This window comes from Oncorhynchus clarkii, chromosome 33 (assembly GCF_045791955.1).
Source record: "Oncorhynchus clarkii lewisi isolate Uvic-CL-2024 chromosome 33, UVic_Ocla_1.0, whole genome shotgun sequence".
Classification (NCBI taxonomy): Eukaryota; Metazoa; Chordata; class Actinopteri; order Salmoniformes; family Salmonidae; genus Oncorhynchus; species Oncorhynchus clarkii.
The window spans coordinates 38,139,174-38,165,007 of NC_092179.1; the positions used below are offsets into that span (position 1 = coordinate 38,139,174).

Here is a 25,834-nt window from a genome sequence, read left to right on the forward strand (position 1 = left end):
GGGGTTGAGGGCGGCGCCAGGGGGTTGACGGCAGAGCCAGGTGAGCAGCAGTGTGATTGTTATACAGACTGAAGAAGGTTAACAGCAGGACCACATTAACCATGTAGAGGATTAGTTTAGCTGGTTGGTTAACAGCAGGACCACATTAACCGTGTAGAGGATTAGTTTAGCTGGTTGGTTAACAGCAGGACCACATTAACCATGTAGAGGATTAGTTTAGCTGGTTGGTTAACAGCAGGACCACATTAACCATGTAGAGGATTAGTTTAGCTGGTTGGTTAACAGCAGGACCACATTAACAGTGTAGAGGATTAGTTTAGCTGGTTGGTTAACAGCAGGACCACATTAACCATGTAGAGGATTAGTTTAGCTGGTTGGTTAACAGCAGGACCACATTAACAGTGTAGAGGATTAGTTTAGCTGGTTGGTTAACAGCAGGACCACATTAACCATGTAGAGGATTAGTTTAGCTGGTTGGTTAACAGAAGGACCACATTAACCATGTAGAGGATTGGTTTAGCTGGTTGGTTAACAGCAGGACCACATTAACCATGTAGAGGATTAGTTTAGCTGGTTGGTTAACAGAAGGACCACATTAACCATGTAGAGGATTAGTTTAGCTGGTTGGTTAACAGCAGGACCACATTAACCATGTAGAGGATTAGTTTAGCTGGTTGGTTAACAGAAGGACCACATTAACAGTGTAGAGGATTAGTTTAGCTGGTTGGTTAACAGAAGGACCACATTAACCATGTAGAGGATTAGTTTAGCTGGTTGGTTAAAAGCAGGACCACATTAACCATGTAGAGGATTAGTTTAGCTGGTTGGTTAACAGCAGGACCACATTAACCATGTAGAGGATTAGTTTAGCTGGTTGGTTAACAGCAGGACCACATTAACCATGTAGAGGATTAGTTTAGCTGGTTGGTTAACAGCAGGACCACATTAACCATGTAGAGGATTAGTTTAGCTGGTTGGTTAACAGCAGGACCACATTAACAGTGTAGAGGATTAGTTTAGCTGGTTGGTTAACAGCAGGACCACATTAACCATGTAGAGGATTAGTTTAGCTGGTTGGTTAACAGCAGGACCACATTAACAGTGTAGAGGATTAGTTTAGCTGGTTGGTTAACAGCAGGACCACATTAACCATGTAGAGGATTAGTTTAGCTGGTTGGTTAACAGAAGGACCACATTAACCATGTAGAGGATTAGTTTAGCTGGTTGGTTAACAGCAGGACCACATTAACCATGTAGAGGATTAGTTTAGCTGGTTGGTTAACAGCAGGACCACATTAACAGTGTAGAGGATTAGTTTAGCTGGTTGGTTAACAGCAGGACCACATTAACCATGTAGAGGATTAGTTTAGCTGGTTGGTTAACAGCAGGACCACATTAACAGTGTAGAGGATTAGTTTAGCTGGTTGGTTAACAGCAGGACCACATTAACCATGTAGAGGATTAGTTTAGCTGGTTGGTTAACAGAAGGACCACATTAACCATGTAGAGGATTGGTTTAGCTGGTTGGTTAACAGCAGGACCACATTAACCATGTAGAGGATTAGTTTAGCTGGTTGGTTAACAGAAGGACCACATTAACCATGTAGAGGATTGGTTTAGCTGGTTGGTTAACAGCAGGACCACATTAACCATGTAGAGGATTAGTTTAGCTGGTTGGTTAACAGAAGGACCACATTAACCATGTAGAGGATTAGTTTAGCTGGTTGGTTAACAGCAGGACCACATTAACCATGTAGAGGATTAGTTTAGCTGGTTGGTTAACAGAAGGACCACATTAACAGTGTAGAGGATTAGTTTAGCTGGTTGGTTAACAGAAGGACCACATTAACCATGTAGAGGATTAGTTTAGCTGGTTGGTTAACAGCAGGACCACATTAACCATGTAGAGGATTAGTTTAGCTGGTTGGTTAACAGCAGGACCACATTAACCATGTAGAGGATTAGTTTAGCTGGTTGGTTAACAGCAGGACCACATTAACCATGTAGAGGATTAGTTTAGCTGGTTGGTTAACAGCAGGACCACATTAACCATGTAGAGGATTAGTTTAGCTGGTTGGTTAACAGCAGGACCACATTAACAGTGTAGAGGATTAGTTTAGCTGGTTGGTTAACAGCAGGACCACATTAACCATGTAGAGGATTAGTTTAGCTGGTTGGTTAACAGCAGGACCACATTAACAGTGTAGAGGATTAGTTTAGCTGGTTGGTTAACAGCAGGACCACATTAACCATGTAGAGGATTAGTTTAGCTGGTTGGTTAACAGAAGGACCACATTAACCATGTAGAGGATTAGTTTAGCTGGTTGGTTAACAGCAGGACCACATTAACCATGTAGAGGATTAGTTTAGCTGGTTGGTTAACAGAAGGACCACATTAACCATGTAGAGGATTAGTTTAGCTGGTTGGTTAACAGCAGGACCACATTAACCATGTAGAGGATTAGTTTAGCTGGTTGGTTAACAGAAGGACCACATTAACCATGTAGAGGATTAGTTTAGCTGGTTGGTTAACAGAAGGACCACATTAACCATGTAGAGGATTAGTTTAGCTGGTTGGTTAACAGCAGGACCACATTAACCGTGTAGAGGATTAGTTTAGCTGGTTGGTTAACAGCAGGACCACATTAACCATGTAGAGGATTAGTTTAGCTGGTTGGTTAACAGCAGGACCACATTAACCATGTAGAGGATTCGTTTAGCTGGTTGGTTAACAGCAGGACCACATTAACCATGTAGAGGATTCGTTTAGCTGGTTGGTTAACAGCAGGACCACATTAACAGTGTAGAGGATTAGTTTAGCTGGTTGGTTAACAGCAGGACCACATTAACCATGTAGAGGATTAGTTTAGCTGGTTGGTTAACAGCAGGACCACATTAACCATGTAGAGGATTAGTTTAGCTGGTTGGTTAACAGCAGGACCACATTAACCATGTAGAGGATTAGTTTAGCTGGTTGGTTAACAGCAGGACCACATTAACCATGTAGAGGATTAGTTTAGCTGGTTGGTTAACAGAAGGACCACATTAACCATGTAGAGGATTAGTTTAGCTGGTTGGTTAACAGCAGGACCACATTAACAGTGTAGAGGATTCGTTTAGCTGGTTGGTTAACAGCAGGACCACATTAACCATGTAGAGGATTAGTTTAGCTGGTTGGTTAACAGCAGGACCACATTAACCATGTAGAGGATTAGTTTAGCTGGTTGGTTAACAGCAGGACCACATTAACCATGTAGAGGATTAGTTTAGCTGGTTGGTTAACAGCAGGACCACATTAACCATGTAGAGGATTAGTTTAGCTGGTTGGTTAACAGCAGGACCACATTAACAGTGTAGAGGATTAGTTTAGCTGGTTGGTTAACAGCAGGACCACATTAACCATGTAGAGGATTAGTTTAGCTGGTTGGTTAACAGCAGGACCACATTAACAGTGTAGAGGATTAGTTTAGCTGGTTGGTTAACAGCAGGACCACATTAACCATGTAGAGGATTAGTTTAGCTGGTTGGTTAACAGAAGGACCACATTAACCATGTAGAGGATTAGTTTAGCTGGTTGGTTAACAGCAGGACCACATTAACCATGTAGAGGATTAGTTTAGCTGGTTGGTTAACAGAAGGACCACATTAACCATGTAGAGGATTAGTTTAGCTGGTTGGTTAACAGCAGGACCACATTAACCATGTAGAGGATTAGTTTAGCTGGTTGGTTAACAGAAGGACCACATTAACCATGTAGAGGATTAGTTTAGCTGGTTGGTTAACAGAAGGACCACATTAACCATGTAGAGGATTAGTTTAGCTGGTTGGTTAACAGCAGGACCACATTAACCATGTAGAGGATTCGTTTAGCTGGTTGGTTAACAGCAGGACCACATTAACAGTGTAGAGGATTAGTTTAGCTGGTTGGTTAACAGCAGGACCACATTAACCATGTAGAGGATTAGTTTAGCTGGTTGGTTAACAGCAGGACCACATTAACCATGTAGAGGATTAGTTTAGCTGGTTGGTTAACAGCAGGACCACATTAACCATGTAGAGGATTAGTTTAGCTGGTTGGTTAACAGCAGGACCACATTAACCATGTAGAGGATTAGTTTAGCTGGTTGGTTAACAGAAGGACCACATTAACCATGTAGAGGATTAGTTTAGCTGGTTGGTTAACAGCAGGACCACATTAACAGTGTAGAGGATTCGTTTAGCTGGTTGGTTAACAGCAGGACCACATTAACCATGTAGAGGATTAGTTTAGCTGGTTGGTTAACAGCAGGACCACATTAACCATGTAGAGGATTAGTTTAGCTGGTTGGTTAACAGCAGGACCACATTAACCATGTAGAGGATTAGTTTAGCTGGTTGGTTAACAGCAGGACCACATTAACCATGTAGAGGATTAGTTTAGCTGGTTGGTTAACAGCAGGACCACATTAACCATGTAGAGGATTAGTTTAGCTGGTTGGTTAACAGCAGGACCACATTAACCATGTAGAGGATTAGTTTAGCTGGTTGGTTAACAGCAGGACCACATTAACCATGTAGAGGATTAGTTTAGCTGGTTGGTTAACAGAAGGACCACATTAACCGTGTAGAGGATTAGTTTAGCTGGTTGGTTAACAGCAGGACCACATTAACCATGTAGAGGATTAGTTTAGCTGGTTGGTTAACAGCAGGACCACATTAACCATGTAGAGGATTAGTTTAGCTGGTTGGTTAACAGAAGGACCACATTAACCATGTAGAGGATTAGTTTAGCTGGTTGGTTAACGGCAGGACCACATTAACCATGTAGAGGATTAGTTTAGCTGGTTGGTTAACAGCAGGACCACATTAACAGTGTAGAGGATTAGTTTAGCTGGTTGGTTAACAGCAGGACCACATTAACCATGTAGAGGATTAGTTTAGCTGGTTGCTTAGTAAGTAGCAGATATTTTGAGAGGGCAGATTTGATCAAAACTCAGACTAAATGGAAATACGTGCTGGTCTTAAGGTCAACGAGGATTAGTCATGCTAAGATCCAATCCGAGGGACGGAGGGAGGGGTGGATGGTGGGGGGGAAGGATGGCGGGGTCTCAAGGGTTTTTAAGAGCCTACATTTCTCAGACAGTAGAATGTGGGTTCACCAGTAGTGGGGGGGGGGGGTCTCAGACAGAATGTGGGTTCACCAGTAGTGGGGGGAGGTCTCAGACAGTAGAATGTGGGTTCACCAGTAGTGGGTGGTAGGGGGGAAGGTCTCAGACAGTATAATGTGGGTTCACCAGTAGTGGGGGGAAGGTCTCAGACAGTAGAATGTGGATTCACCAGTAGTGGGGGGGGGGTCTCAGACAGTAGAATGTGGGTTCACCAGTAGTGGGGGGGGGGTCTCAGACAGTAGAATGTGGGTTCACCAGTAGTGGGGGGGGGGGGGGTCTCAGACAGTAGAATGTGGGTTCACCAGTAGTGGGGGGGGGGTCTCAGACAGTAGAATGTGGGTCCACCAGTAGTGTGGGGGGGGGGGGGGGGGTCTCAGACAGTAGAATGTGGGTTCACCAGTAGTGGGGGGGGGGGGGGGGGTCCACGACAGTAGAATGTGGGTTCACCAGTAGTGGGGGGGGGGGGGGGGTCTCAGACAGTAGAATGTGGGTTCACCAGTAGTGGGGGGGGGGGGGGGGGGGGGGGGGGGGTCTCAGACAGTAGAATGTGGGTTCACCAGTAGTTGTACAGACAATTGGTATAAAACCTGTATAAAATGTATTTATAATCATATGACCATATTTTAGGTTGACTATAGTTCTATTATAGAATTTCCAATATCGCATGCCTTTTTATTTTCTTCCTGTATAAAATGTATTTATAATTATATGACCAGATTTTAGGTTGACTATAATTCTATTATAGAACTTCCAATATCGCATGCCTTTTTATTTTCTTCCCGTTCTGGAACGTTGAGGGTTTATGACATGGCCCTCTACTAAGTCAATAGGATCTCTATGGTTGTAACTGTATCAATTGCATCTCTTTTTTTTTAGGTGGTGGGCAGAGTTCTCCTGCTCCAGCTGATCGATCACCTGACCCGTGGTTACCTTAGCGACCCGCTGGTGACCCGCCTCCTGAACAGCACCCGCGTCCACATCCTGGTTTCCATGAACCCAGACGGCTTCGAGTCCTCCAGCAGAGACTGCATGTACTCCCAGGGGAGGTGAGATAGTGAGGGACATCATGGGTTGAGTCTTAGTCACCGTGGATGGAGGGACATCATGGGTTGTATCTTAGTCACCGTGGATGGAGGGACATCATGTGTTGTCTCTTAGTCACCGTGGATGGAGGGACATCATGGGTTGTCTTAGTCACCGTGGATGGAGGGACATCGTGGGTTGTGTCTTAGTCACAGTGGATGGAGGGACATCATGGGTTGTGTCTTAGTCACAGTGGATGGAGGGACATCATGGGTTGTCTCTTAGTCACCGTGGATGGAGGGACATCATGGGTTGTGTCTTAGTCACCGTGGATGGAGGAACATTGTGGGTTGTCTCTTAGTCACCGTGGATGGAGGGACATCATGGGTTGTCTTAGTCACCGTGGATGGAGGGACATCGTGGGTTGTCTCTTAGTCACCGTGGATAGAGGAACATCATGGGTTGTGTCTTAGTCACCGTGGATGGAGGGACATCATGGGTTGTGTCTTAGTCACAGTGGATGGAGGGACATCATGGGTTGTGTCTTACGGTCACCGTGGATGGAGGGACATCATGGGTTGTGTCTTAGTCACAGTGGATGGAGGGACATCATGGGTTGTCTCTTAGTCACCGTGGATGGAGGGACATCATGGGTTGTGTCTTAGTCACCGTGGATGGAGGAACATTGTGGGTTGTCTCTTAGTCACCGTGGATGGAGGGACATCATGGGTTGTCTTAGTCACCGTGGATGGAGGGACATCGTGGGTTGTCTCTTAGTCACCGTGGATAGAGGAACATCATGGGTTGTGTCTTAGTCACCGTGGATGGAGGGACATCATGGGTTGTCTTAGTCACCGTGGATGGAGGGGCATCATGGGTTGTGTCTTAGTCACCGTGGATGGAGGGACATCATGGGTTGTCTTAGTCACCGTGGATGGAGGGACATCATGGGTTGTCTTAGTCACCGTGGATGGAGGGACATCATGGGTTGTCTCTTAAAGTCAATAAGATCCATCTGTCCCTTCTGACACTGTACAGTAACTTCAAAACCAACTCACAGCCTTGGTCCAGTCTGACTTGGTGTTGTAGAGCTTTCCAATGTGTTTAGGTGTGTTTGAGTGAATACATCTGACCGTCCGACTACGTGGTGTCACTCATCCAGACAAAGTGCCTCAGTGTCGGTTTCACAGTATCGTGTTGATCTCCTAGAGGGTCGGTCAGCATCTATAGCTCTGTCCATGGATTTAACAGTGGTTACATTTCTCCAGACCACACCAATAAAGATTTTTTTTAAATATATAGGGTTACCCAATACACCCTATTCCCTATATAGTGCACCATAGGGATGTGGTTAAAACTAGTGCACTCTATAGGAGACCCAGGTCAAATTGAGTTCTACTGTCTGGATAGAGTTGTGGCAGTAAGACTTTAGAGGATTACTGGATGGATGGAGTGGCTGGGTGGCTGGGTGGATGGAGTGGCTGGCTGGTTGGATGGAGTGGCTGGGTGGGTGGATGGAGTGGCTGGGTGGGTGGATGGAGTGGCTGGGTGGGTGGATGGAGTGGCTGGGTGGGTGGATGGGGTGGCTGGGTGGGTGGCTGGGTGGGTGGGTGGGGTGGCTGGGTGGATGGAGTGGGTGGCTGGGTGGATGGAGTGGCTGGGTGGGTGGCTGGGTGGGTGGATGGAGTGGCTGGCTGGGTGGGTGGGTGGGTGGAGTGGCTGGGTGGGTGGGTGGATGGAGTGGCTGGATGGATGGAGTGGCTGGGTGGGTGGGTGGGTGGATGGAGTGGCTGGGTGGATGGAGTGGGTGGAGTGGCTGGGTGGATGGAGTGGCTGGGTGGGTGGGTGGATGGAGTGGCTGGGTGGATGGAGTGGCTGGGTGGATGGATGGAGTGGCTGGGTAGATGGAGTGGCTGCAGGTCTGGCCTGTTGTGTTGCTCAGTAGACCAGAACAGAACAGCTATAGGATGGTTCAGGGTGTAAACAGCAGAATGGTTACTGAGACCCCAGTGAATCACCAGCGAAGGCAGTGAAAGTGTACATCCCAAATGGCCCCTGGGTAAAAGTGATCTGCTACATAGGGAATAGGGTTCCGTTGGCCCGCTACATAGAGAATAGGGTTCCGTTGGCACGCTACATACAGTGCCTTGCGAAAGTATTCGGCCCCCTTGAACTTTGCGACCTTTTGCCACATTTCAGGCTTCAAACATAAAGATATAAAACTGTATTTTTTTGTGAAGAATCAACAACAAGTGGGACACAATCATGAAGTGGAACGACATTTATTGGATATTTCAAACTTTTTGAACAAATCAAAAACTGAAAAATTGGGCGTGCAAAATTATTCAGCCCCTTTACTTTCACTGCAGCAAACTCTCTCCAGAAGTTCAGTGAGGATCTCTGAATGATCCAATGTTGACCTAAATGACTAATGATGATAAATACAATCCACCTGTGTGTAATCAAGTCTCCGTATAAATGCACCTGCACTGTGATAGTCTCAGAGGTCCGTTAAAAGCGCAGAGAGCATCATGAAGAACAAGGAACACACCAGGCAGGCCCGAGATACTGTTGTGAAGAAGTTTAAAGCCGGATTAGGATACAAAAAGATTTCCCAAGCTTTAAACATCCCAAGGAGCACTGTGCAAGCGATAATATTGAAATGGAAGGAGTATCAGACCACTGCAAATCTACCAAGACCGTCCCTCTAAACTTTCAGCTCATACAAGGAGAAGACTGATCAGAGATGCAGCCAAGAGGCCCATGATCACTCTGGATGAACTGCAGAGATCTACAGCTGAGGTGGGAGACTCTGTCCACAACAATCAGTCGTATATTGCACAAATCTGGCCTTTATGGAAGAGTGGCAAGAAGAAAGCCATTTCTTAAAGATATCCATAAAAAGTGTTGTTTAAAGTTTGCCACAAGCCACCTGGGAGACACACCAAACATGTGGAAGAAGGTGCTCTGGTCAGATGAAACCAAAATTGAACTTTTTGGCAACAATGCAAAATGTTATGTTTGGCGTAAAAGCAACACAGCTCATCACCCTGAACACACCATCCCCACTGTCAAACATGGTGGTGGCAGCATCATGGTTTGGGCCTGCTTTTCTTCAGCAGGGACAGGGAAGATGGTTAAAATTGATGGGAAGATGGATGGAGCCAAATACAGGACCATTCTGGAAGAAAACCTGATGGAGTCTGCAAAAGACCTGAGACTGGGACGGAGATTTGTCTTCCAACAAGACAATGATCCAAAACATAAAGCAAAATCTACAATGGAATGGTTCAAAAATAAACATATCCAGGTGTTAGAATGGCCAAGTCAAAGTCCAGACCTGAATCCAATCGAGAATCTGTGGAAAGAACTGAAAACTGCTGTTCACAAATGCTCTCCATCCAACCTCACTGAGCTCGAGCTGTTTTGCAAGGAGGAATGGGAAAAAATTTCAGTCTCTCGATGTGCAAAACTGATAGAGACATACCCCAAGCGACTTACAGCTGTAATCGCAGCAAAAGGTGGCGCTACAAAGTATTAACTTAAGGGGGCTGAATAATTTTGCACGCCCAATTTTTCAGTTTTTGATTTATATATAAAAGTTTGAAATATCCAATAAATGTCGTTCCACTTCATGATTGTGTCCCACTTGTTGTTGATTCTTCACAAAAAAATACAGTTTTATATCTTTATGTTTGAAGTCTGAAATGTGGCAAAAGGTCGCAAAGTTCAAGGGGGCCGAATACTTTCGCAAGGCACTGTAGGGAATAGGGTTTCATTTGGAAGGGAGGCAGTGACACACACCCATTAACAGATCCTGGAGTTTTATCTGAGATGTTTGTAGACACAACACCTCTACAGCGCTCACCCACAACACTCTGATGTGGGCGAGTGGCAGGAAGCCACGGCCTGAAAACAGACTCTCTCTCTCTCGCTCTGTCTCTCTTCTCTCTGACACACAAACACTCTTTCACTAACAAACACTTGCATTTATACACACACACACACACACACACACACACACACACACACACACAGATCCCATTCCCTGGCAGTGGATTCCCCCCGGATGGGACAGGACACACACACACACACCCAGCCCCAAACAGTGACACACTCACATCGACTCACACAGATGTTATTCCCATGGCAGTGGATTCCTACCCCCCCCCCCCCCCCCCCCCGGATGGGACAGGACACACACAGATCTCATTCCCTGGCAGTGGAGTCCTCCCCGGATGGGACAGGACACTGACACCCACACACTCTGACTCTGACACAGTCATCCCAGCCCCAAACAGTGGAAAAAAACCTCTCACCTACTCGTTACCATAACAACTTTAAACAGGGAATGGTTCTTAGAACAACAGAGACGTCTCCCTTCCAGGGGAAAAAAAATTATTATTAAGCAACAATACAATAACGCATCAAGTTGGGTTTCCAAAGTTTTAGTGATTGGAGGAGATGACGGCAATGACTTCCTGGATCTAAATGACTTCCTGGAACTAAATGACTTCCTGGATCTAAATGACTTCCTGGATCTAAATGACTTCCTGGAACTAAATGACTTCCTGGAACTAAATGACTTCCTGGAACTAAATGACTTCCTGGATCTAAATGACTTTCTGGAACTAAATGACTTCCTGGAACTAAATGACTTCCTGGATCTAAATGACTTCCTGGATCTAAATGACTTCCTGGAACTAAATGACTTCCTGGATCTAAATGACTTCCTGGAACTAAATGACTCGTCATGTTTTTGTTGTAATAGGGCTTAGATCAGTGGTCATCAGTTTAACTGAAACCACTGGCAATGAACACAACCTGTTTTGTGGTAGATCAAATATCTGTCTGCGCTGACCTGTTTTGGTGGCAAATATCTGTCTGCGCTGACCTGTTTTGGTGGCAAATATCTGTCTGCACTGACCTGTTTGGTAGGTAAATATCGGTCTGCACTGACCTGTTTGGTAGGTAAATATCTGTCTGCACTGACCTGTTTGCTGGTCAATATCTGTCTGCACTGACCTGTTTTGGTGGCAGATCTGATCTGTCTGCACTGAGCTGTTTGGTAGGTCTGATATGTCTGCACTGAGCTGTTTGGTAGATCTGATATGTCTGCACTGAGCTGTTTGGTAGATCTGATATGCCTGCACTGAGCTGTTTGGTAGATCTGATCTGTCTGCACTGAGCTGTTTGGTAGATCTGATCTGTCTGCACTGAGCTGATTGGTAGATCTGATCTGTCTGCACTGAGCTGATTGGTAGATCTGATATGTCTGCACTGACCTGATTGGTAGATCTGATATGTCTGCACTGAGCTGATTGGTAGATCTGATATGTCTGCACTGAGCTGATTGGTGGTTATTTAGAAGACCCAATAGAAGTGAACCATTTGTACATTTCTCTCTGCCTGTAACCCGGCACTTTGCTGTCCCTCGTGTTTTACTGTAAATACAGAGGCAGAAACAAAGCCTCACAACCACAATACTGACCCTTTAGTCTTTTATTTGACTGTCTGGAAACAGGACGACTTCCTGAAGTCTCCAATTAGCCAGAGATGGGCCTGGAAAGTTCTGGTTTAGGTCCAAAATGGCACCCTATTCCCTATGGGCCCTGGTCAAAAGTAGTGCACTACATAGGGAGTAGGGTGCCGTTTTGGGACGTAGGTCCGGTCTTGACTCCATCTCTGTAATTAGCAGTGTTCAACTGGAGAGTCTTTGGAGCGCAGCCTCATAGGAGGAAATGGGAACATTTCTGAACATCTCCTTTAGCCTACACACACACACACACACACACACACACACACACACACACACACACACACACACACACACACACACACACACACGCCTCTTGATGAGGTTGTGGTTCTTGGAAGTGGCAGGAAGTCCCTAGGAATAGATTGTGTTTTCAAGAGACTCTACACATATACACACACTGGCACGCATATAGATCTAAGCAATAAGGCACAAAGGGGTGTGGTATGAAGCTGGTTGAGAGAATGCCAATCACCCTTTGTGATTGGAGGATAGCTATGAGGGTTATCGAATCAGGATCAATTCCTTTGCACTCCTCCAGCTCGTTAATGATACAATGTTCATATTTAAAGAGAGAATGTCTAGTGTCTTTGGTAAATGACAGGAGTGGAATGTTAGTCTGGGTACCAGTCTTCAGCTATCACATCCCCTCTTCCTTACTGATATCCTGGACCTGCTCTGGGCCTGGATGCTGCTCTGGGCCTGGACGCTGCTCTGGGCCTGCTCTGGGCCTGGAGGCTGCTCTGGGCCTGCTCTGGGCCTGGTGGCTGCTCTGGGCCTGGACGCTGCTCTGGGCCTGGACGCTGCTCTGGGCCTGCTCTGGGCCTGGACGCTGCTCGTGGCCTGGACGCTGCTCGTGGCCTGGACGCTGCTCGTGGCCTGGACGCTGCTCTGGGCCTGGACGCTGCCCGTGGCCTGGACGCTGCTCTGGGCCTGGACGCTGCTCGTGGCCTGGACGCTGCTCTGGGCCTGGACGCTGCTCGTGGCCTGGACGCTGCTCTGGGCCTGCTCTGGGCCTGCTCTGGGCCTGGACGCTGCTCTGGGCCTGGACGCTGCTCGTGGCCTGGACGCTGCTCTGGGCCTGGAAGCTGCTCTGGGCCTGGACGCTGCTCTGGGCCTGGACGCTGCTCTGGGCCTGGACGCTGCTCTGGGCCTGGACGCTGCTCTGGGCCTGCTCTGGGCCTGGACGCTGCTCTGGGCCTGCTCTGGGCCTGGACGCTGCTCTGGGCCTGGACGCTGCTCTGGGCCTGGACGCCGCTCTGGGCCTGGACGCCGCTCTGGGCCTGGACGCTGCTCGTGGCCTGGGAGCTGCTCGTGGCCTGGAAGCTGCTCGTGGCCTGGAAGCTGCTCTGGGCCTGGACGCTGCTCGTGGCCTGGAAGCTGCTCGTGGCCTGGAAGCTGCTCGTGGCCTGGACGCTGCGCTGGGCCTGGACGCTGCTCTGGGCCTGGAAGCTGCTCGTGGCCTGGAAGCTGCTCGTGGCCTGGACGCTGCTCTGGGCCTGGACGCTGCTCTGGGCCTGGACGCTGCTCGTGGCCTGGACGCTGCTCGTGGCCTGGAAGCTGCTCGTGGCCTGGAAGCTGCTCGTGGCCTGGACGCTGCTCTGGGCCTGGACGCTGCTCTGGGCCTGGACGCTGCTCGTGGCCTGGACGCTGCTCTGGGCCTGGACGCTGCTCTGGGCCTGGACGCTGCTCTGGGCCTGGACGCTGCTCTGGGCCTGGACGCTGCTCTGGGCCTGCTCTGGGCCTGGATGCTGCTCTGGACGCTGCTCTGGGCCTGGACGCTGCTCTGGGCCTGGACGCTGCTCTGGGCCTGGACGCTGCTCTGGGCCTGCTCTGGGCCTGGACGCTGCTCTGGGCCTGGACGCTGCTCTGGGCCTGGACGCTGCTCTGGGCCTGGACGCTGCTCTGGGCCTGGAAGCTGCTCTGGGCCTGGACGCTGCTCTGGGCCTGGACGCTGCTCTGGGCCTGGATGCTGCTCTGGACGCTGCTCTGGGCCTGGACGCTGCTCTGGGCCTGGACGCTGCTCTGGGCCTGGACGCTGCTCTGGGCCTGGACGCTGCTCGTGGCCTGGAAGCTGCTCGTGGCCTGGAAGCTGCTCGTGGCCTGGAAGCTGCTCTGGGCCTGGACGCTGCTCGTGGCCTGGAAGCTGCTCGTGGCCTGGAAGCTGCTCGTGGCCTGGACGCTGCTCTGGGCCTGGACGCTGCTCTGGGCCTGGACGCTGCTCGTGGCCTGGAAGCTGCTCGTGGCCTGGACGCTGCTCTGGGCCTGGACGCTGCTCTGGGCCTGGACGCTGCTCGTGGCCTGGACGCTGCTCGTGGCCTGGAAGCTGCTCGTGGCCTGGAAGCTGCTCGTGGCCTGGACGCTGCTCTGGGCCTGGACGCTGCTCTGGGCCTGGACGCTGCTCGTGGCCTGGACGCTGCTCTGGGCCTGGACGCTGCTCTGGGCCTGGACGCTGCTCTGGGCCTGGACGCTGCTCTGGGCCTGGACGCTGCTCTGGGCCTGCTCTGGGCCTGGATGCTGCTCTGGACGCTGCTCTGGGCCTGGACGCTGCTCTGGGCCTGGACGCTGCTCTGGGCCTGGACGCTGCTCTGGGCCTGCTCTGGGCCTGGACGCTGCTCTGGGCCTGGACGCTGCTCTGGGCCTGGACGCTGCTCTGGGCCTGGACGCTGCTCTGGGCCTGGAAGCTGCTCTGGGCCTGGACGCTGCTCTGGGCCTGGACGCTGCTCTGGGCCTGGATGCTGCTCTGGACGCTGCTCTGGGCCTGGACGCTGCTCTGGGCCTGGACGCTGCTCTGGGCCTGGACGCTGCTCGTGGCCTGGAAGCTGCTCGTGGCCTGGAAGCTGCTCGTGGCCTGGAAGCTGCTCTGGGCCTGGACGCTGCTCGTGGCCTGGAAGCTGCTCGTGGCCTGGAAGCTGCTCGTGGCCTGGACGCTGCTCTGGGCCTGGACGCTGCTCTGGGCCTGGACGCTGCTCGTGGCCTGGAAGCTGCTCGTGGCCTGGAAGCTGCTCGTGGCCTGGACGCTGCTCTGGGCCTGGACGCTGCTCTGGGCCTGGACGCTGCTCTGGGCCTGGACGCTGCTCGTGGCCTGGACGCTGCTCTGGGCCTGCTCTGGGCCTGGACGCTGCTCTGGGCCTGGACGCTGCTCTGGGCCTGGACGCTGCTCGTGGCCTGGACGCTGCTCGTGGCCTGGACGCTGCTCTGGGCCTGGACGCTGCTCGTGGCCTGGACGCTGCTCGTGGCCTGGACGCTGCTCTGGACGCTGCTCTGGGCCTGCTCTGGGCCTGGACGCTGCTCTAGGCCTGCTCGTGGCCTGGATGCTGCTCTGGGCCTGCTCTGGGCCTGCTCGTGGCCTGGACGCTGCTCTGGGCCTGCTCTGGGCCTGCTCTGGGCTTGCTCTGGGCCTGCTCGTGGCCTGGACGCTGCTCTGGGCCTGCTCTGGGCTTGCTCTGGGCCTGCTCGTGGCCTGGACGCTGCTCTGGGCCTGCTCTGGGCTTGCTCTGGGCCTGCTCGTGGCCTGGACGCTGCTCTGGGCCTGCTCTGGGCTTGCTCTGGGCCTGCTCGTGGCCTGGACGCTGCTCTGGGCCTGCTCTGGGCTTGCTCTGGGCCTGCTCGTGGCCTGGACGCTGCTCTGGGCCTGCTCTGGGCTTGCTCTGGGCCTGCTCGTGGCCTGGACGCTGCTCATTATGGTGTTCCTGGATGCTTCTTTACAACTGATATTATTCAGCATTGAATAAAAGTTCTTAAAGTCTCCAACACTGCCGTCCAACTCTGCCACATCTGACGAGGGCAGTTTATTTTTATACAACTAAAACAGATGCCGTTCCTTGGCCTTTCTAAGGCTTTTCATCTTCTGAAGCCCAAGTCTCTAATTAACACCTCCGTCCAACTCGGACCCATCCCGTCTCGTGCTCCAACTGGGCCACAGTGGGTTGAAACATCACACCTCAGACCAGACCAGACCAGACCAAGTCCTCCACAAGTTGCCCTTCTGTTACGCAATAAAATCTGGATCCCAATATGTATGTCTGTCTGGGTCAACAGAGTTATTTTCTACACACTGAGTTTCATTCCAAATGGCACCCTATTCCCTATATCGTGCACTACTTTTGATAGAGTGCCCTGGTTAAAAGTAGTGCACTACATAACAAAAAGAGACCAATAGGGCTCTGGACAAAAGTAGTGCACTACATAGGAAATAGAGTTCCATTTGGGACGCAGCTGATTGACAGAGTGGTGGTGCACCGTAAACTACTGTGGTATAACTACAGGAGGTTACCTCCCTTCTAGTCTGTGGTATAGCTACAGGAGGTTACCTCCCTTCTAGTCTGTGGTATAGCTACAGGAGGTTACCTCCCTTCTAGTCTGTGGTATAGCTACAGGAGGTTACCTCCCTTCTAGTCTGTGGTATAGCTACAGGAGGTTACCTCCCTTCTAGTCTGTGGTATAACTACAGGAGGTTTCCTCCCTTATAGTCTGTGGTATAACTACAGGAGGTTACCTCCCTTCTAGTCTGTGGTATAACTACAGCAGGTTACCTCCCTTCTAGTCTGTGGTATAACTACAGGAGGTTACCTCCCTTCTAGTCTGTGGTATAACTACAGGAGGTTACCTCCCTTCTAGTCTGTGGTATAGCTACAGGAGGTTACCTCCCTTCTAGTCTGTGGTATAACTACAGGAGGTTACCTCCCTTCTAGTCTGTGGTATAGCTACAGGAGGTTACCTCCCTTCTAGTCTGTGGTATAGCTACAGCAGGTTACCTCCCTTCTAGTCTGTGGTATAACTACAGGAGGTTACCTCCCTTCTAGTCTGTGGTATAACTACAGGAGGTTACCTCCCTTCTAGTCTGTGGTATAGCTACAGGAGGTTACCTCCCTTCTAGTCTGTGGTATAACTACAGGAGGTTACCTCCCTTCTAGTCTGTGGTATAACTACAGCAGGTTATCTCCCTTCTAGTCTGTGGTATAGCTACAGGAGGTTACCTCCCTTCTAGTCTGTGGTATAACTACAGGAGGTTACCTCCCTTCTAGTCTGTGGTATAGCTGTTCTCTCTCTCTCTCTCTGTCTCTCTCTGTCTCTCTCTCTGTCTCTCTCTGTCTCTCTCTCTGTCTCTCTCTCTGTCTCTCTCTCTGTCTCTCTCTGTCTCTCTCTCGCTCTCTCTCTCTCTCGCTCTCTCTCTCTCTCTCTCTCTCTCTCTCTCTCTCTCTCTCTCTCTCTCTCTCTCTCTCTCTGTCTCTCTCTCTCTCTCTCTCTGTCTCTCTCTGTCTCTCTCTCTGTCTCTCTCTGTCTCTCTCTCTGTCTCTCTCTCTCTCTCTCTCTCTCTCTCTGTCTCTCTCTCTGTCTCTCTCTCTCTCTCTCTCTCTCTGTCTCTCTCTCTGTCTCTCTCTCTGTCTCTCTCTGTCTCTCTCTCGCTCTCTCTCTCTCTCGCTCTCTCTCGCTCTCTCTCTCTCTCTCTCTCTCTCTCTCTCTCTCTCTCTCTCTCTCTCTCTGTCTCTCTCTCTCTCTCTCTCTGTCTCTCTCTGTCTCTCTCTCTGTCTCTCTCTGTCTCTCTCTCTGTCTCTCTCTCTCTCTCTCTCTCTCTCTCTGTCTCTCTCTCTGTCTCTCTCTCTCTCTCTCTCTCTCTCTCTGTCTCTCTCTGTCTCTCTCTCTGTCTCTCTCTCTCTCTCTCTGTCTCTCTCTCTCTCTCTGTCTTTCTCTCTCTGTCTCTCTCTCTCTGTCTCTCTCTCTGTCTCTCTCTCTCTGTCTCTCTCTCTCCCTGTCTCTCTCTCTCTCTGTCTCTCTCTCTGTCTCTCTCTCTCTCTCTCTCTGTCTCTCTCTCTCTCTCTCTCTCTGTCTCTCTCTCTGTCTCTCTCTCTCTCTCTCTGTCTTTCTCTCTCTGTCTCTCTCTCTCTGTTTCTCTCTCTGTCTCTCTCTCTCTCTCTCTCTCTCTGTCTCTCTCTCTCTCTCTGGCTTTATTGGCATGGGTAACATGTTTAACATTGCCAAAGCAAGTGAAAAGAATAAACAAAAGTGAAATAAACAGTAAAAAGTGAACAGTAAACATTACTCTCACAAGTTCCATGTGTTGAGGCGGCGTGCAAATAGTTAAAGTACGAAACAACACATATGGGTTGTATTTACAATGGGGTTTTTGTTCTTCACTGGTTGCCCTTTTCGTGTGGCAACAGGTCATAAATATTGCTGCTGTGAGGGCACACTGTGGTATTTCACCCAGTAGATATGGGAGTCTATCAAAATGTAGATTTGTTTTCAAATTATTTGTGGGTCTGTGTAATCTGAGGGGAAATGTGTATTTTCAACACAAACTCACTTCCCTGACTTCTGCTGAGGCCGTATCAACGTAAATGTTGTACCACCAGTGCAGACGTCGGGTTAACCACACAGCCCAGATGCACAATACACTCCTCTCTCCAGAATGCACTGCTCTCTACTGCCAATTTGTACACGTTCATTGTTTCATAACTTTTATGGTGTGAATTGTTTGCGTTTTTGATTTGTTAGTGTATATCAATTCCCCCATTTACATCACCAGTAGTATATTTACCATTCATTTATATCATTTCTAATCTTGTGTTAATGCATTTCTATAATATTATTCCAGTCTTCCCGTTTTTATCATTGTCTGATTGGACAGATTGTTTGCTGAGCACACAAGCTATGCTACACTTGTGAGAAGCAACTTTTGGTTTATTTCATACTTTTTGAAATAGTTTTTTTTTTAAACATTTTTTGTCATTGTCTTTTGTTTTGGAGGGCTCCTGTCAATGTTGAGGAAGGACCTGGCCTGATTTACACATAGAAGTAGGCCTATAGGCTACCTGGCCTGATTTACACGTAGAAGTAGACCTATAGGCTACCTGGCCTGATTTACGCATAGAAGTAGGCCTATAGGCTACCTGGCCTGATTTACACATAGAAGTAGACCTATAGGCTACCTGGCCTGATTTACACATAGAAGTAGACCTATAGGCTACCTGGCCTGATTTACACATAGAAGTAGGTCTATGGGCTCCCTGGCCTGATTTACACATAGAAGTAGACCTATGGGCTACCTGGCCTGATTTACACATAGAAGTAGGCCTATAGGCTCCCTGGCCTGATTTACACATAGAAGTAGGCCTATAGGCTCCCTGGCCTGATTTACACATAGAAGTAGACCTATAGGCTACCTGGCCTGATTTACACATAGAAGTAGGTCTATGGGCTCCCTGGCCTGATTTACACATAGAAGTAGACCTATGGGCTACCTGGCCTGATTTACACATAGAAGTAGGCCTATAGGCTCCCTGGCCTGATTTACACATAGAAGTAGGCCTATAGGCTCCCTGGCGTGATTTACACATAGAAGTAGACCTATAGGCTACCTGGCCTGATTTACACATAGAAGTAGGTCTATGGGCTCCCTGGCCTGATTTACACATAGAAGTAGGTCTATGGGCTCCCTGGCCTGATTTACACATAGAAGTAGGCCTATAGGCTACCTGGCCTGATTTACGCATAGAAGTAGACCTATAGGCTACCTGGCCTGATTTACACATAGAAGTAGGTCTATGGGCTACCTGGCCTGATTTACACATAGAAGTAGGTCTATAGGCTACCTGGCCTGATTTACACATAGAAGTAGGTCTATGGGCTACCTGGCCTGATTTACGCATAGAAGTAGACCTATAGGCTACCTGGCCTGATTTACACATAGAAGTAGGTCTATGGGCTACCTGGCCTGATTTACACATAGAAGTAGACCTATGGGCTACCTGGCCTGATTTACACATAGAAGTAGACCTATGGGCTACCTGGCCTGATTTACACATAGAAGTAGACCTATGGGCTACCTGGCCTGATTTACACATATAAGTAGACCTATGGGCTACCTGGCCTGTGCGAAAATGTAGGCATATAAATGTGCCCTTTGGTGGATCTGATAAGTGTTTCTGATTGGCTTAACACGCCACCACTAATGTCCTGTGGAGCTTCTCAAAATAATGTTTTATTTCACCTCCAAACAGCAAGCAAATCATCCATTGAGAATTACAATAGTTCCTAAAAATAATCTGATAGTCCTATCTGATTTACTTCTTATCAGGGCTTGACTTGGACTGAACTAGGTTCCAGTACTCATTCTGGGTGGTGGAACGCCTCAATACTTCTGATCTAATACTCTATAAGAAGAACTGGAGCTCAAGCAGTAGAACGTGTGAGGTGTCAGTACTCAGCTCCGGTGAGCTCCTGCCCAAGTCGAGCACTGCTTCTTATCCCTTGTGCAAATAGTCTACAGCTGTGTCTGTCCCGAGCTCACTGGTGGGGAAACTCTCTCTGAGGGCCCAGAATATTTTACACAATGTTGCAAGTTCGCAAGTGCAAGCTTCTGGCCTGACCCAAGTTAATAGTTGATACAAGGTTTCAAGTCTGCAACAATGTGACTTTATAGGATATTTTCGAGCTGCGTACTGCGATGTTTTTATTTGTTGGCTTTGTGTAGACTATTTTTACATAGATGGCAATAGAAGTTACTTGGGGAATAGGTTGGTGAGAGGGGGATGAATGAGCCAATTGTTAGCTGGGGATTATTAGGTGACCATGATGGTTTGAGGGCCAGATTGGAGAATTTAGCCAGGACACCAGGATTAACACCCCTACTCTTCCAATAAGAGCCATGGGATCTTTAATGACCTCAAAGAGTCAGGACACCCGTTTAACATCCCATTTGAAAGACAGCACCCTGAGAGTGCCTCCTACTGGCCCTCCAACACCACTTCCAGCAGCATCTGGTCTCCCATCCAGGGACTGACCAGGACCAACCCTGCTTAGCTTCAGAAGCAAGCCAGCAGTGGTATGCAGGATGGTATGCTGCTGGATCTAAATCATTTTGAGATTATTATCAATTAAACTGTTTCACGGAAATGTGAATAGAAAACCATAACTGGCACGTAGACGGGGAGAGATGGCAAGATATATTCAACATGAGAAAGGTTGCTGGTGCTACAGCAATGGCAGAATCTGAGAGCCAGCAGGAGGTGAATAGTTGGGTCAGGTTTTTTTTATTTTTTTTTATCTAGATTTCTGGCGCCCTCTTGAGGCATTTGTCATATTTCATCAAACCGTACACTTAAAGCATCAGACAAGCTCACATGCATAGGTATGGAACAATACACGTAAAAACATTTTGACCAATCCATTGGTCCAAAGAACAGGCGACTTTTGGTCGACCAAGATTATTATTTTTTGAGTCGGGGACAGCCCTACTCCTCCCACAGTCACGATACTATAGCTGTTGAAACACCTCAGAGAGGCTCTGATGCTGGGGGGTGAGGAGGATATGGGCAGGGGTGAGGAAGGGTTGGGGAGGGGGTTAGTGAGCAAGGTAAGACCCTCAAGCACCTGGAAGATACCCATTCACTTCACAGACAGAGACAGACAGACAGGCCTGCTCTCTCCCTTGCCTAAATCACCAATGTTATGTGTTGTCAGGTCTGGTATACGTCTGTTTATGTCTGGGTATAAACAGTACGCAGCCCCGGTCCATTTACCAGGCCATCCATCTCCCTCCATAGTACCCCCACCGGACCGGTGATGTCCCCCCAGAGAGGGCACTCAGACAGGGGACCCATGAGCTCTGCTGCTGGGGTATGGAGGGCACCATGGAGTGTTTTAACAGGGGTCAACTGCAGGGACATCTCTTCAAGGAGTATTCCTGGGTTGTTTTAAGGAATCTGTTTATAGTAACTGAAAGTGAGACGCTGTCTCTCGCCCACGTTCTCTCTTTCTCTTTCCCTCTACCTACCTCTCTCTCTCTCTCTCTCTTTACCTCTCTCTCTCTCTTTACCTCTCTCTCTCTCTCTCTCTCTTTACCTCTCTCTCTCTCTCTCTACCTCTCTCTCTCTTTACCTCTCTCTCTCTCTCTCTCTCTCTCTCTCTCTCTCTTTACCTCTCTCTCTCTCTCTTTACCTCTCTCTCTCTCTCTCTTTACCTCTCTCTCTCTCTCAATTCCATTTAAGAGATTTATTGGCATGGGAAACATATACTGTATGTAGATAATAAACAAAAGTGAAATAAACAAAGATTAGCAGTAAACACACTCACAGAAGTTCCAAAATAATAAATTGCAAATAAGTACAAAAGGGACAATATTCTCTCTCTCTCTCTCTCTCTCTCTCTCTCTCTCTCTCTCTCTCTCTGTCTCTCTCTCTCTCTCTCTCTCTCTCTCTCTCTCTCTGTCTCTGTCTCTCTCTCTCTCTCTCTCTCTGTCTCTGTCTCTGTCTCTCTCTCTCTCTGTCTCTGTCTCTCTCTTTCTCTCTCTCTCTGTTTCTGTCTCTCTCTCTCTCTGTCTCTGTCTCTCTCTTTCTCTCTCTCTCTGTCTCTGTCTCTCTCTCTCTCTCTCTGTCTCTCTCTCTCTTTCTCTCTCTGTCTCTGTCTCTCTCTCTCTCTCTCTGTCTCTCTCTCTCTCTCTCTCTCTCTCTCTCTCTCTCTCTCTGTCTCTGTCTCTCTCTCTCTCTTTCTCTGTCTCTCTCTCTGTCTCTGTCTCTCTCTCTCTCTCTCTGTCTCTCTCTCTCTCTCTCTCTCTCTCTCTCTCTCTCTCTCTGTCTCTGTCTCTCTCTCTCTCTGTCTCTGTCTCTCTCTCTCTCTTTCTCTCTCTCTGTCTCTGTCTCTCTCTCTCTGCCCTGAGAGTGGACGGAATAGTATTTTATAAACACTATAAATGTCACATAGCTAGACAGGAAACATCCTCATGTCTTCTCATATATCTCTGTGTGCCTCCCAAATGGAAGCCTATTCAAATCAAATGTATTTATAAAGCCCTTCGTACATCAGCTGATATCTCAAAGAGCCTAAAAAAAAAAGCCTAAAACCCCAAACAGCAAGCAATGCAGGTGTAGAAGCACGGTGGCTAGGAAAAACTCCCTAGAAAGGCCAAAACCTAGGAAGAAACTTAGAGAGGAACTAGGCTATGTGGGGTGGCCAGTCCTCTTATGGCTGTGCCGGGTGGAGATTATAACAGAACATGGCCAAGATGTTAAAATGTTCCTAAATGACCAGCATGATCAAATAATAATAATCACTGTAGTTGTCGAGGGTGCAGCAAGTCAGCACCTCAGGAGTAAATGTCAGTTGGCTTTTCATAGCCAATTAGAATATTCCACCTGACTGGTTTAGGATCAGCTGGGTAGTATTTCCAACAGACTACTACGGGTGTTTGTATCCCTATCCAGACACACTGTAGTGATTGTCGATGCGGATGATTCTCAACTTCCCGTGTACAACATCGAGGCAACGTTTCTTAATGGCAATAGAGTTTTTTTTCCTGATATATATACTGTCAAGTTTCCAGTAAAACAAGGAGACAGCAGAAAGAGTCCAGTCTTCCATTAGGAAAGTTTTCTTCTTATTGGCTAATGAGGATCAGCTGTATTGTGAGAGTCATAAACTGTTTGCGTTCTCCGAAAACAAACGATTGCGGCGAGTGGTATTGTAACGGCTCTCGTTGGTGGTATAATGAGTAGACCAAGGAGCGGCGTGGAAAGTGTTCATGATTTTAATATAAAAAATAAAAAAACACTCAAACAAAAAAAACGAAAGCACACAGTTCTGTCAGGCTACAGAAACTAAACAGAAAACAAGATCCCACAAACTCTGGTGGAAAACAGGCTGCCTGTATCATTCCCAATCAGAGACAACGATAGACAGCTGTCCCTGTTTGGGAACCAATAACCGGCCAACAAAAGAAATGGAAAACACAGAATCTAACCAAACAGAGAATAATAAGGATCTCTAAGGTCAGGATGTGACAGGTATGGTACCATTAAAACACAGTGACAGATTTAACCAGGCAGCCAGCCAGCGGTATGGTACCATTAAAACACAGTGACAGATTTAACCAGGCATCCTGTTGGTTTGCAGCCAGCGATATGGTACCATTAAAACACAGTGACAGATTTAACCAGGCATCCTGTTGGTTTGCAGCCAGCAATATGGTACCATTAAAATACAGTGACAGATTTAACCAGGCATCCAGCCAGCGATATGGTACCATTAAAACACAGTGACAGATTTAACCAGGCATCCTGTTGGTTTGCAGCCAGCGATATGGTACCATTAAAACACAGTGACAGATTTAACCAAGCAGCCAGCGATATGGCACCATTAAGACACAGTGAAATATTTAACCAGGCATCCAGCCAGCGATATGGCACCATTAAAACACAGTGACAGATTTAACCAGGCATCCTGTTGGTTTCTTAACTGTTGAGTTTTTCAAACCTTCGACCACCCAGAGATACGTATGTTTTTACTAAATTCTGATTCTTGGAAGTTAAAAGCCCCCCCCCCCCCCCCCCCTCCGTAATGAAGATGCTGTTGAAGATGCGTTGATGATATAAAGATGTCTGTTGTGTAGTGGATGACGAGCATTAGCAGACCACAAACTCTCTACATCAAAGAGTTGTAAACATCTAAAGCTCATCGGAATTCCTGCAGGAGATCATTTATTTCTCTGTGGTCTGGGGTAAACAGACCTGATCTCGTGTGTGTGTGTGTGTGACCTGGTCGTGCTGTGTGTGTGTGTGACCTGGTCGTGCTGTGTGTGTGTGTGTGACCTGGTCGTGCTGTGTTTTTAAGCACTGTTAAAGGCACAATCTGGGATATTTCCTACTGGCCATTTGCTGAAAGGTCAGGCAGCCTGTGCTGACCCGCTGCAGAGGCCAGATCCTGACTCTCCCCTCTCCCCATGTGTGCACTAGTTCCGTCCCCCATCAAGTGTTTTTAAAAGCATTGGGTTGAAATAGGAATTAATAATATACTAGACTTAATATTAATGCCAAGACAATGCTTTTTTACATCCTTGAGAGGTAGTGAACAAGTGTACACTTGGAGGATAAGGAATGAGTGCACTACCTCCTTGAGAGGTAGTGAACAAGTACAGGAGTTGATTCAGAATTAGGCTACAGGGTTTCTATCAGCCTACCTCAGCCTGCCTGACTGAGGTAGGCTAGACAGATAAACCAGGCAGTCAGCCACACCGGCCAGACAGATAAACCAGGCAGTCAGCCACACCGGCCATACCGATTAAACCAGGCAGGGTAGCCACACAGGCCAGACAGATAAAATATAAAATAAAATAATAATAACTTTGTTAAGGTATGATAGGGGCCCCCGGGTCGCCAATTTTCCTGGAAGGGGGTCCCTGGTCAAAAAATAGTTGAAGCTCCCTGATGTAGAGACGCGACCTGGGAGTGAATCAAACTGCATTGGTTTCTTCTTCCCTGATATAGAGACACGGCCTGGGAGTGAATCATGTCTTCTTCTTCCCTGATGTAGAGACACGGCCTGGGAGTGAATCATGTCTTCTTCTTCCCTGATGTAGAGACACGGCCTGGGAGTGAATCATGTCTTCTTCTTCCCTGATGTAGAGACACGGCCTGGGAGTGAATCATGTCTTCTTCTTCCCTGATGTAGAGACACGGCCTGGGAGTGAATCATGTCTTCTTCTTCCCTGATGTAGAGACACGGCCTGGGAATGAATCATGTCTTCTTCTTCCCTGATGTAGAGACACGGCCTGGGAGTGAATCATGTCTTCTTCTTCCCTGATGTAGAGACACAGCCTGGGAGTGAATCATGTCTTCTTCTTCCCTGATGTAGAGACACGGCCTGGGAGTGAATCATGTCTTCTTCTTCCCTGATGTAGAGACACGGCCTGGGAGTGAATCATGTCTTCTTCTTCCCTGATGTAGAGACACGGCCTGGGAGTGAATCATGTCTTCTTCTTCCCTGATGTAGAGACACGGCCTGGGAATGAATCATGTCTTCTTCTTCCCTGATGTAGAGACACGGCCTGGGAGTGAATCATGTCTTCTTCTTCCCTGATGTAGAGACACAGCCTGGGAGTGAATCATGTCTTCTTCTTCCCTGATGTAGAGACACGGCCTGGGAGTGAATCATGTCTTCTTCTTCCCTGATGTAGAGACACGGCCTGGGAGTGAATCATGTCTTCTTCTTCCCTGATGTAGAGACACGGCCTGGGAGTGAATCAGACTGCAATGTCTTCTTCTTCTCTTGACTGTAGCCGAGCTGTGTTCCCCTCCTTGAGAGGCAGAGGGGGGATAAAGAGCTCTCTGTGCTCTGGGGAGATGTGGAGTA

General features: G+C 48.4%; 3 protein-coding genes across 3 annotated transcripts in view; all 3 read left to right on the forward strand.

The window, feature by feature from the left end:
- LOC139392878 (beta-2-microglobulin-like) overlaps positions 1-25,834 on the forward strand; it is a 321,541-nt gene that overhangs the window by 189,728 nt on the left and 105,979 nt on the right. The gene's annotated exons all lie outside the window — the stretch shown is intronic.
- Positions 1-25,834, forward strand: part of LOC139392874 (beta-2-microglobulin-like) — a 613,933-nt gene that overhangs the window by 155,649 nt on the left and 432,450 nt on the right. The window lies entirely within an intron of this gene.
- The window catches only part of LOC139392881 (carboxypeptidase M-like), an 83,327-nt gene that overhangs the window by 35,638 nt on the left and 21,855 nt on the right, over positions 1-25,834 (forward strand). The window contains exon 4 of the mRNA XM_071141199.1: positions 6,024-6,193. Coding sequence (XP_070997300.1) covers positions 6,024-6,193 — 170 coding nt within the window. The remainder of the gene's footprint in view (positions 1-6,023; positions 6,194-25,834) is intronic.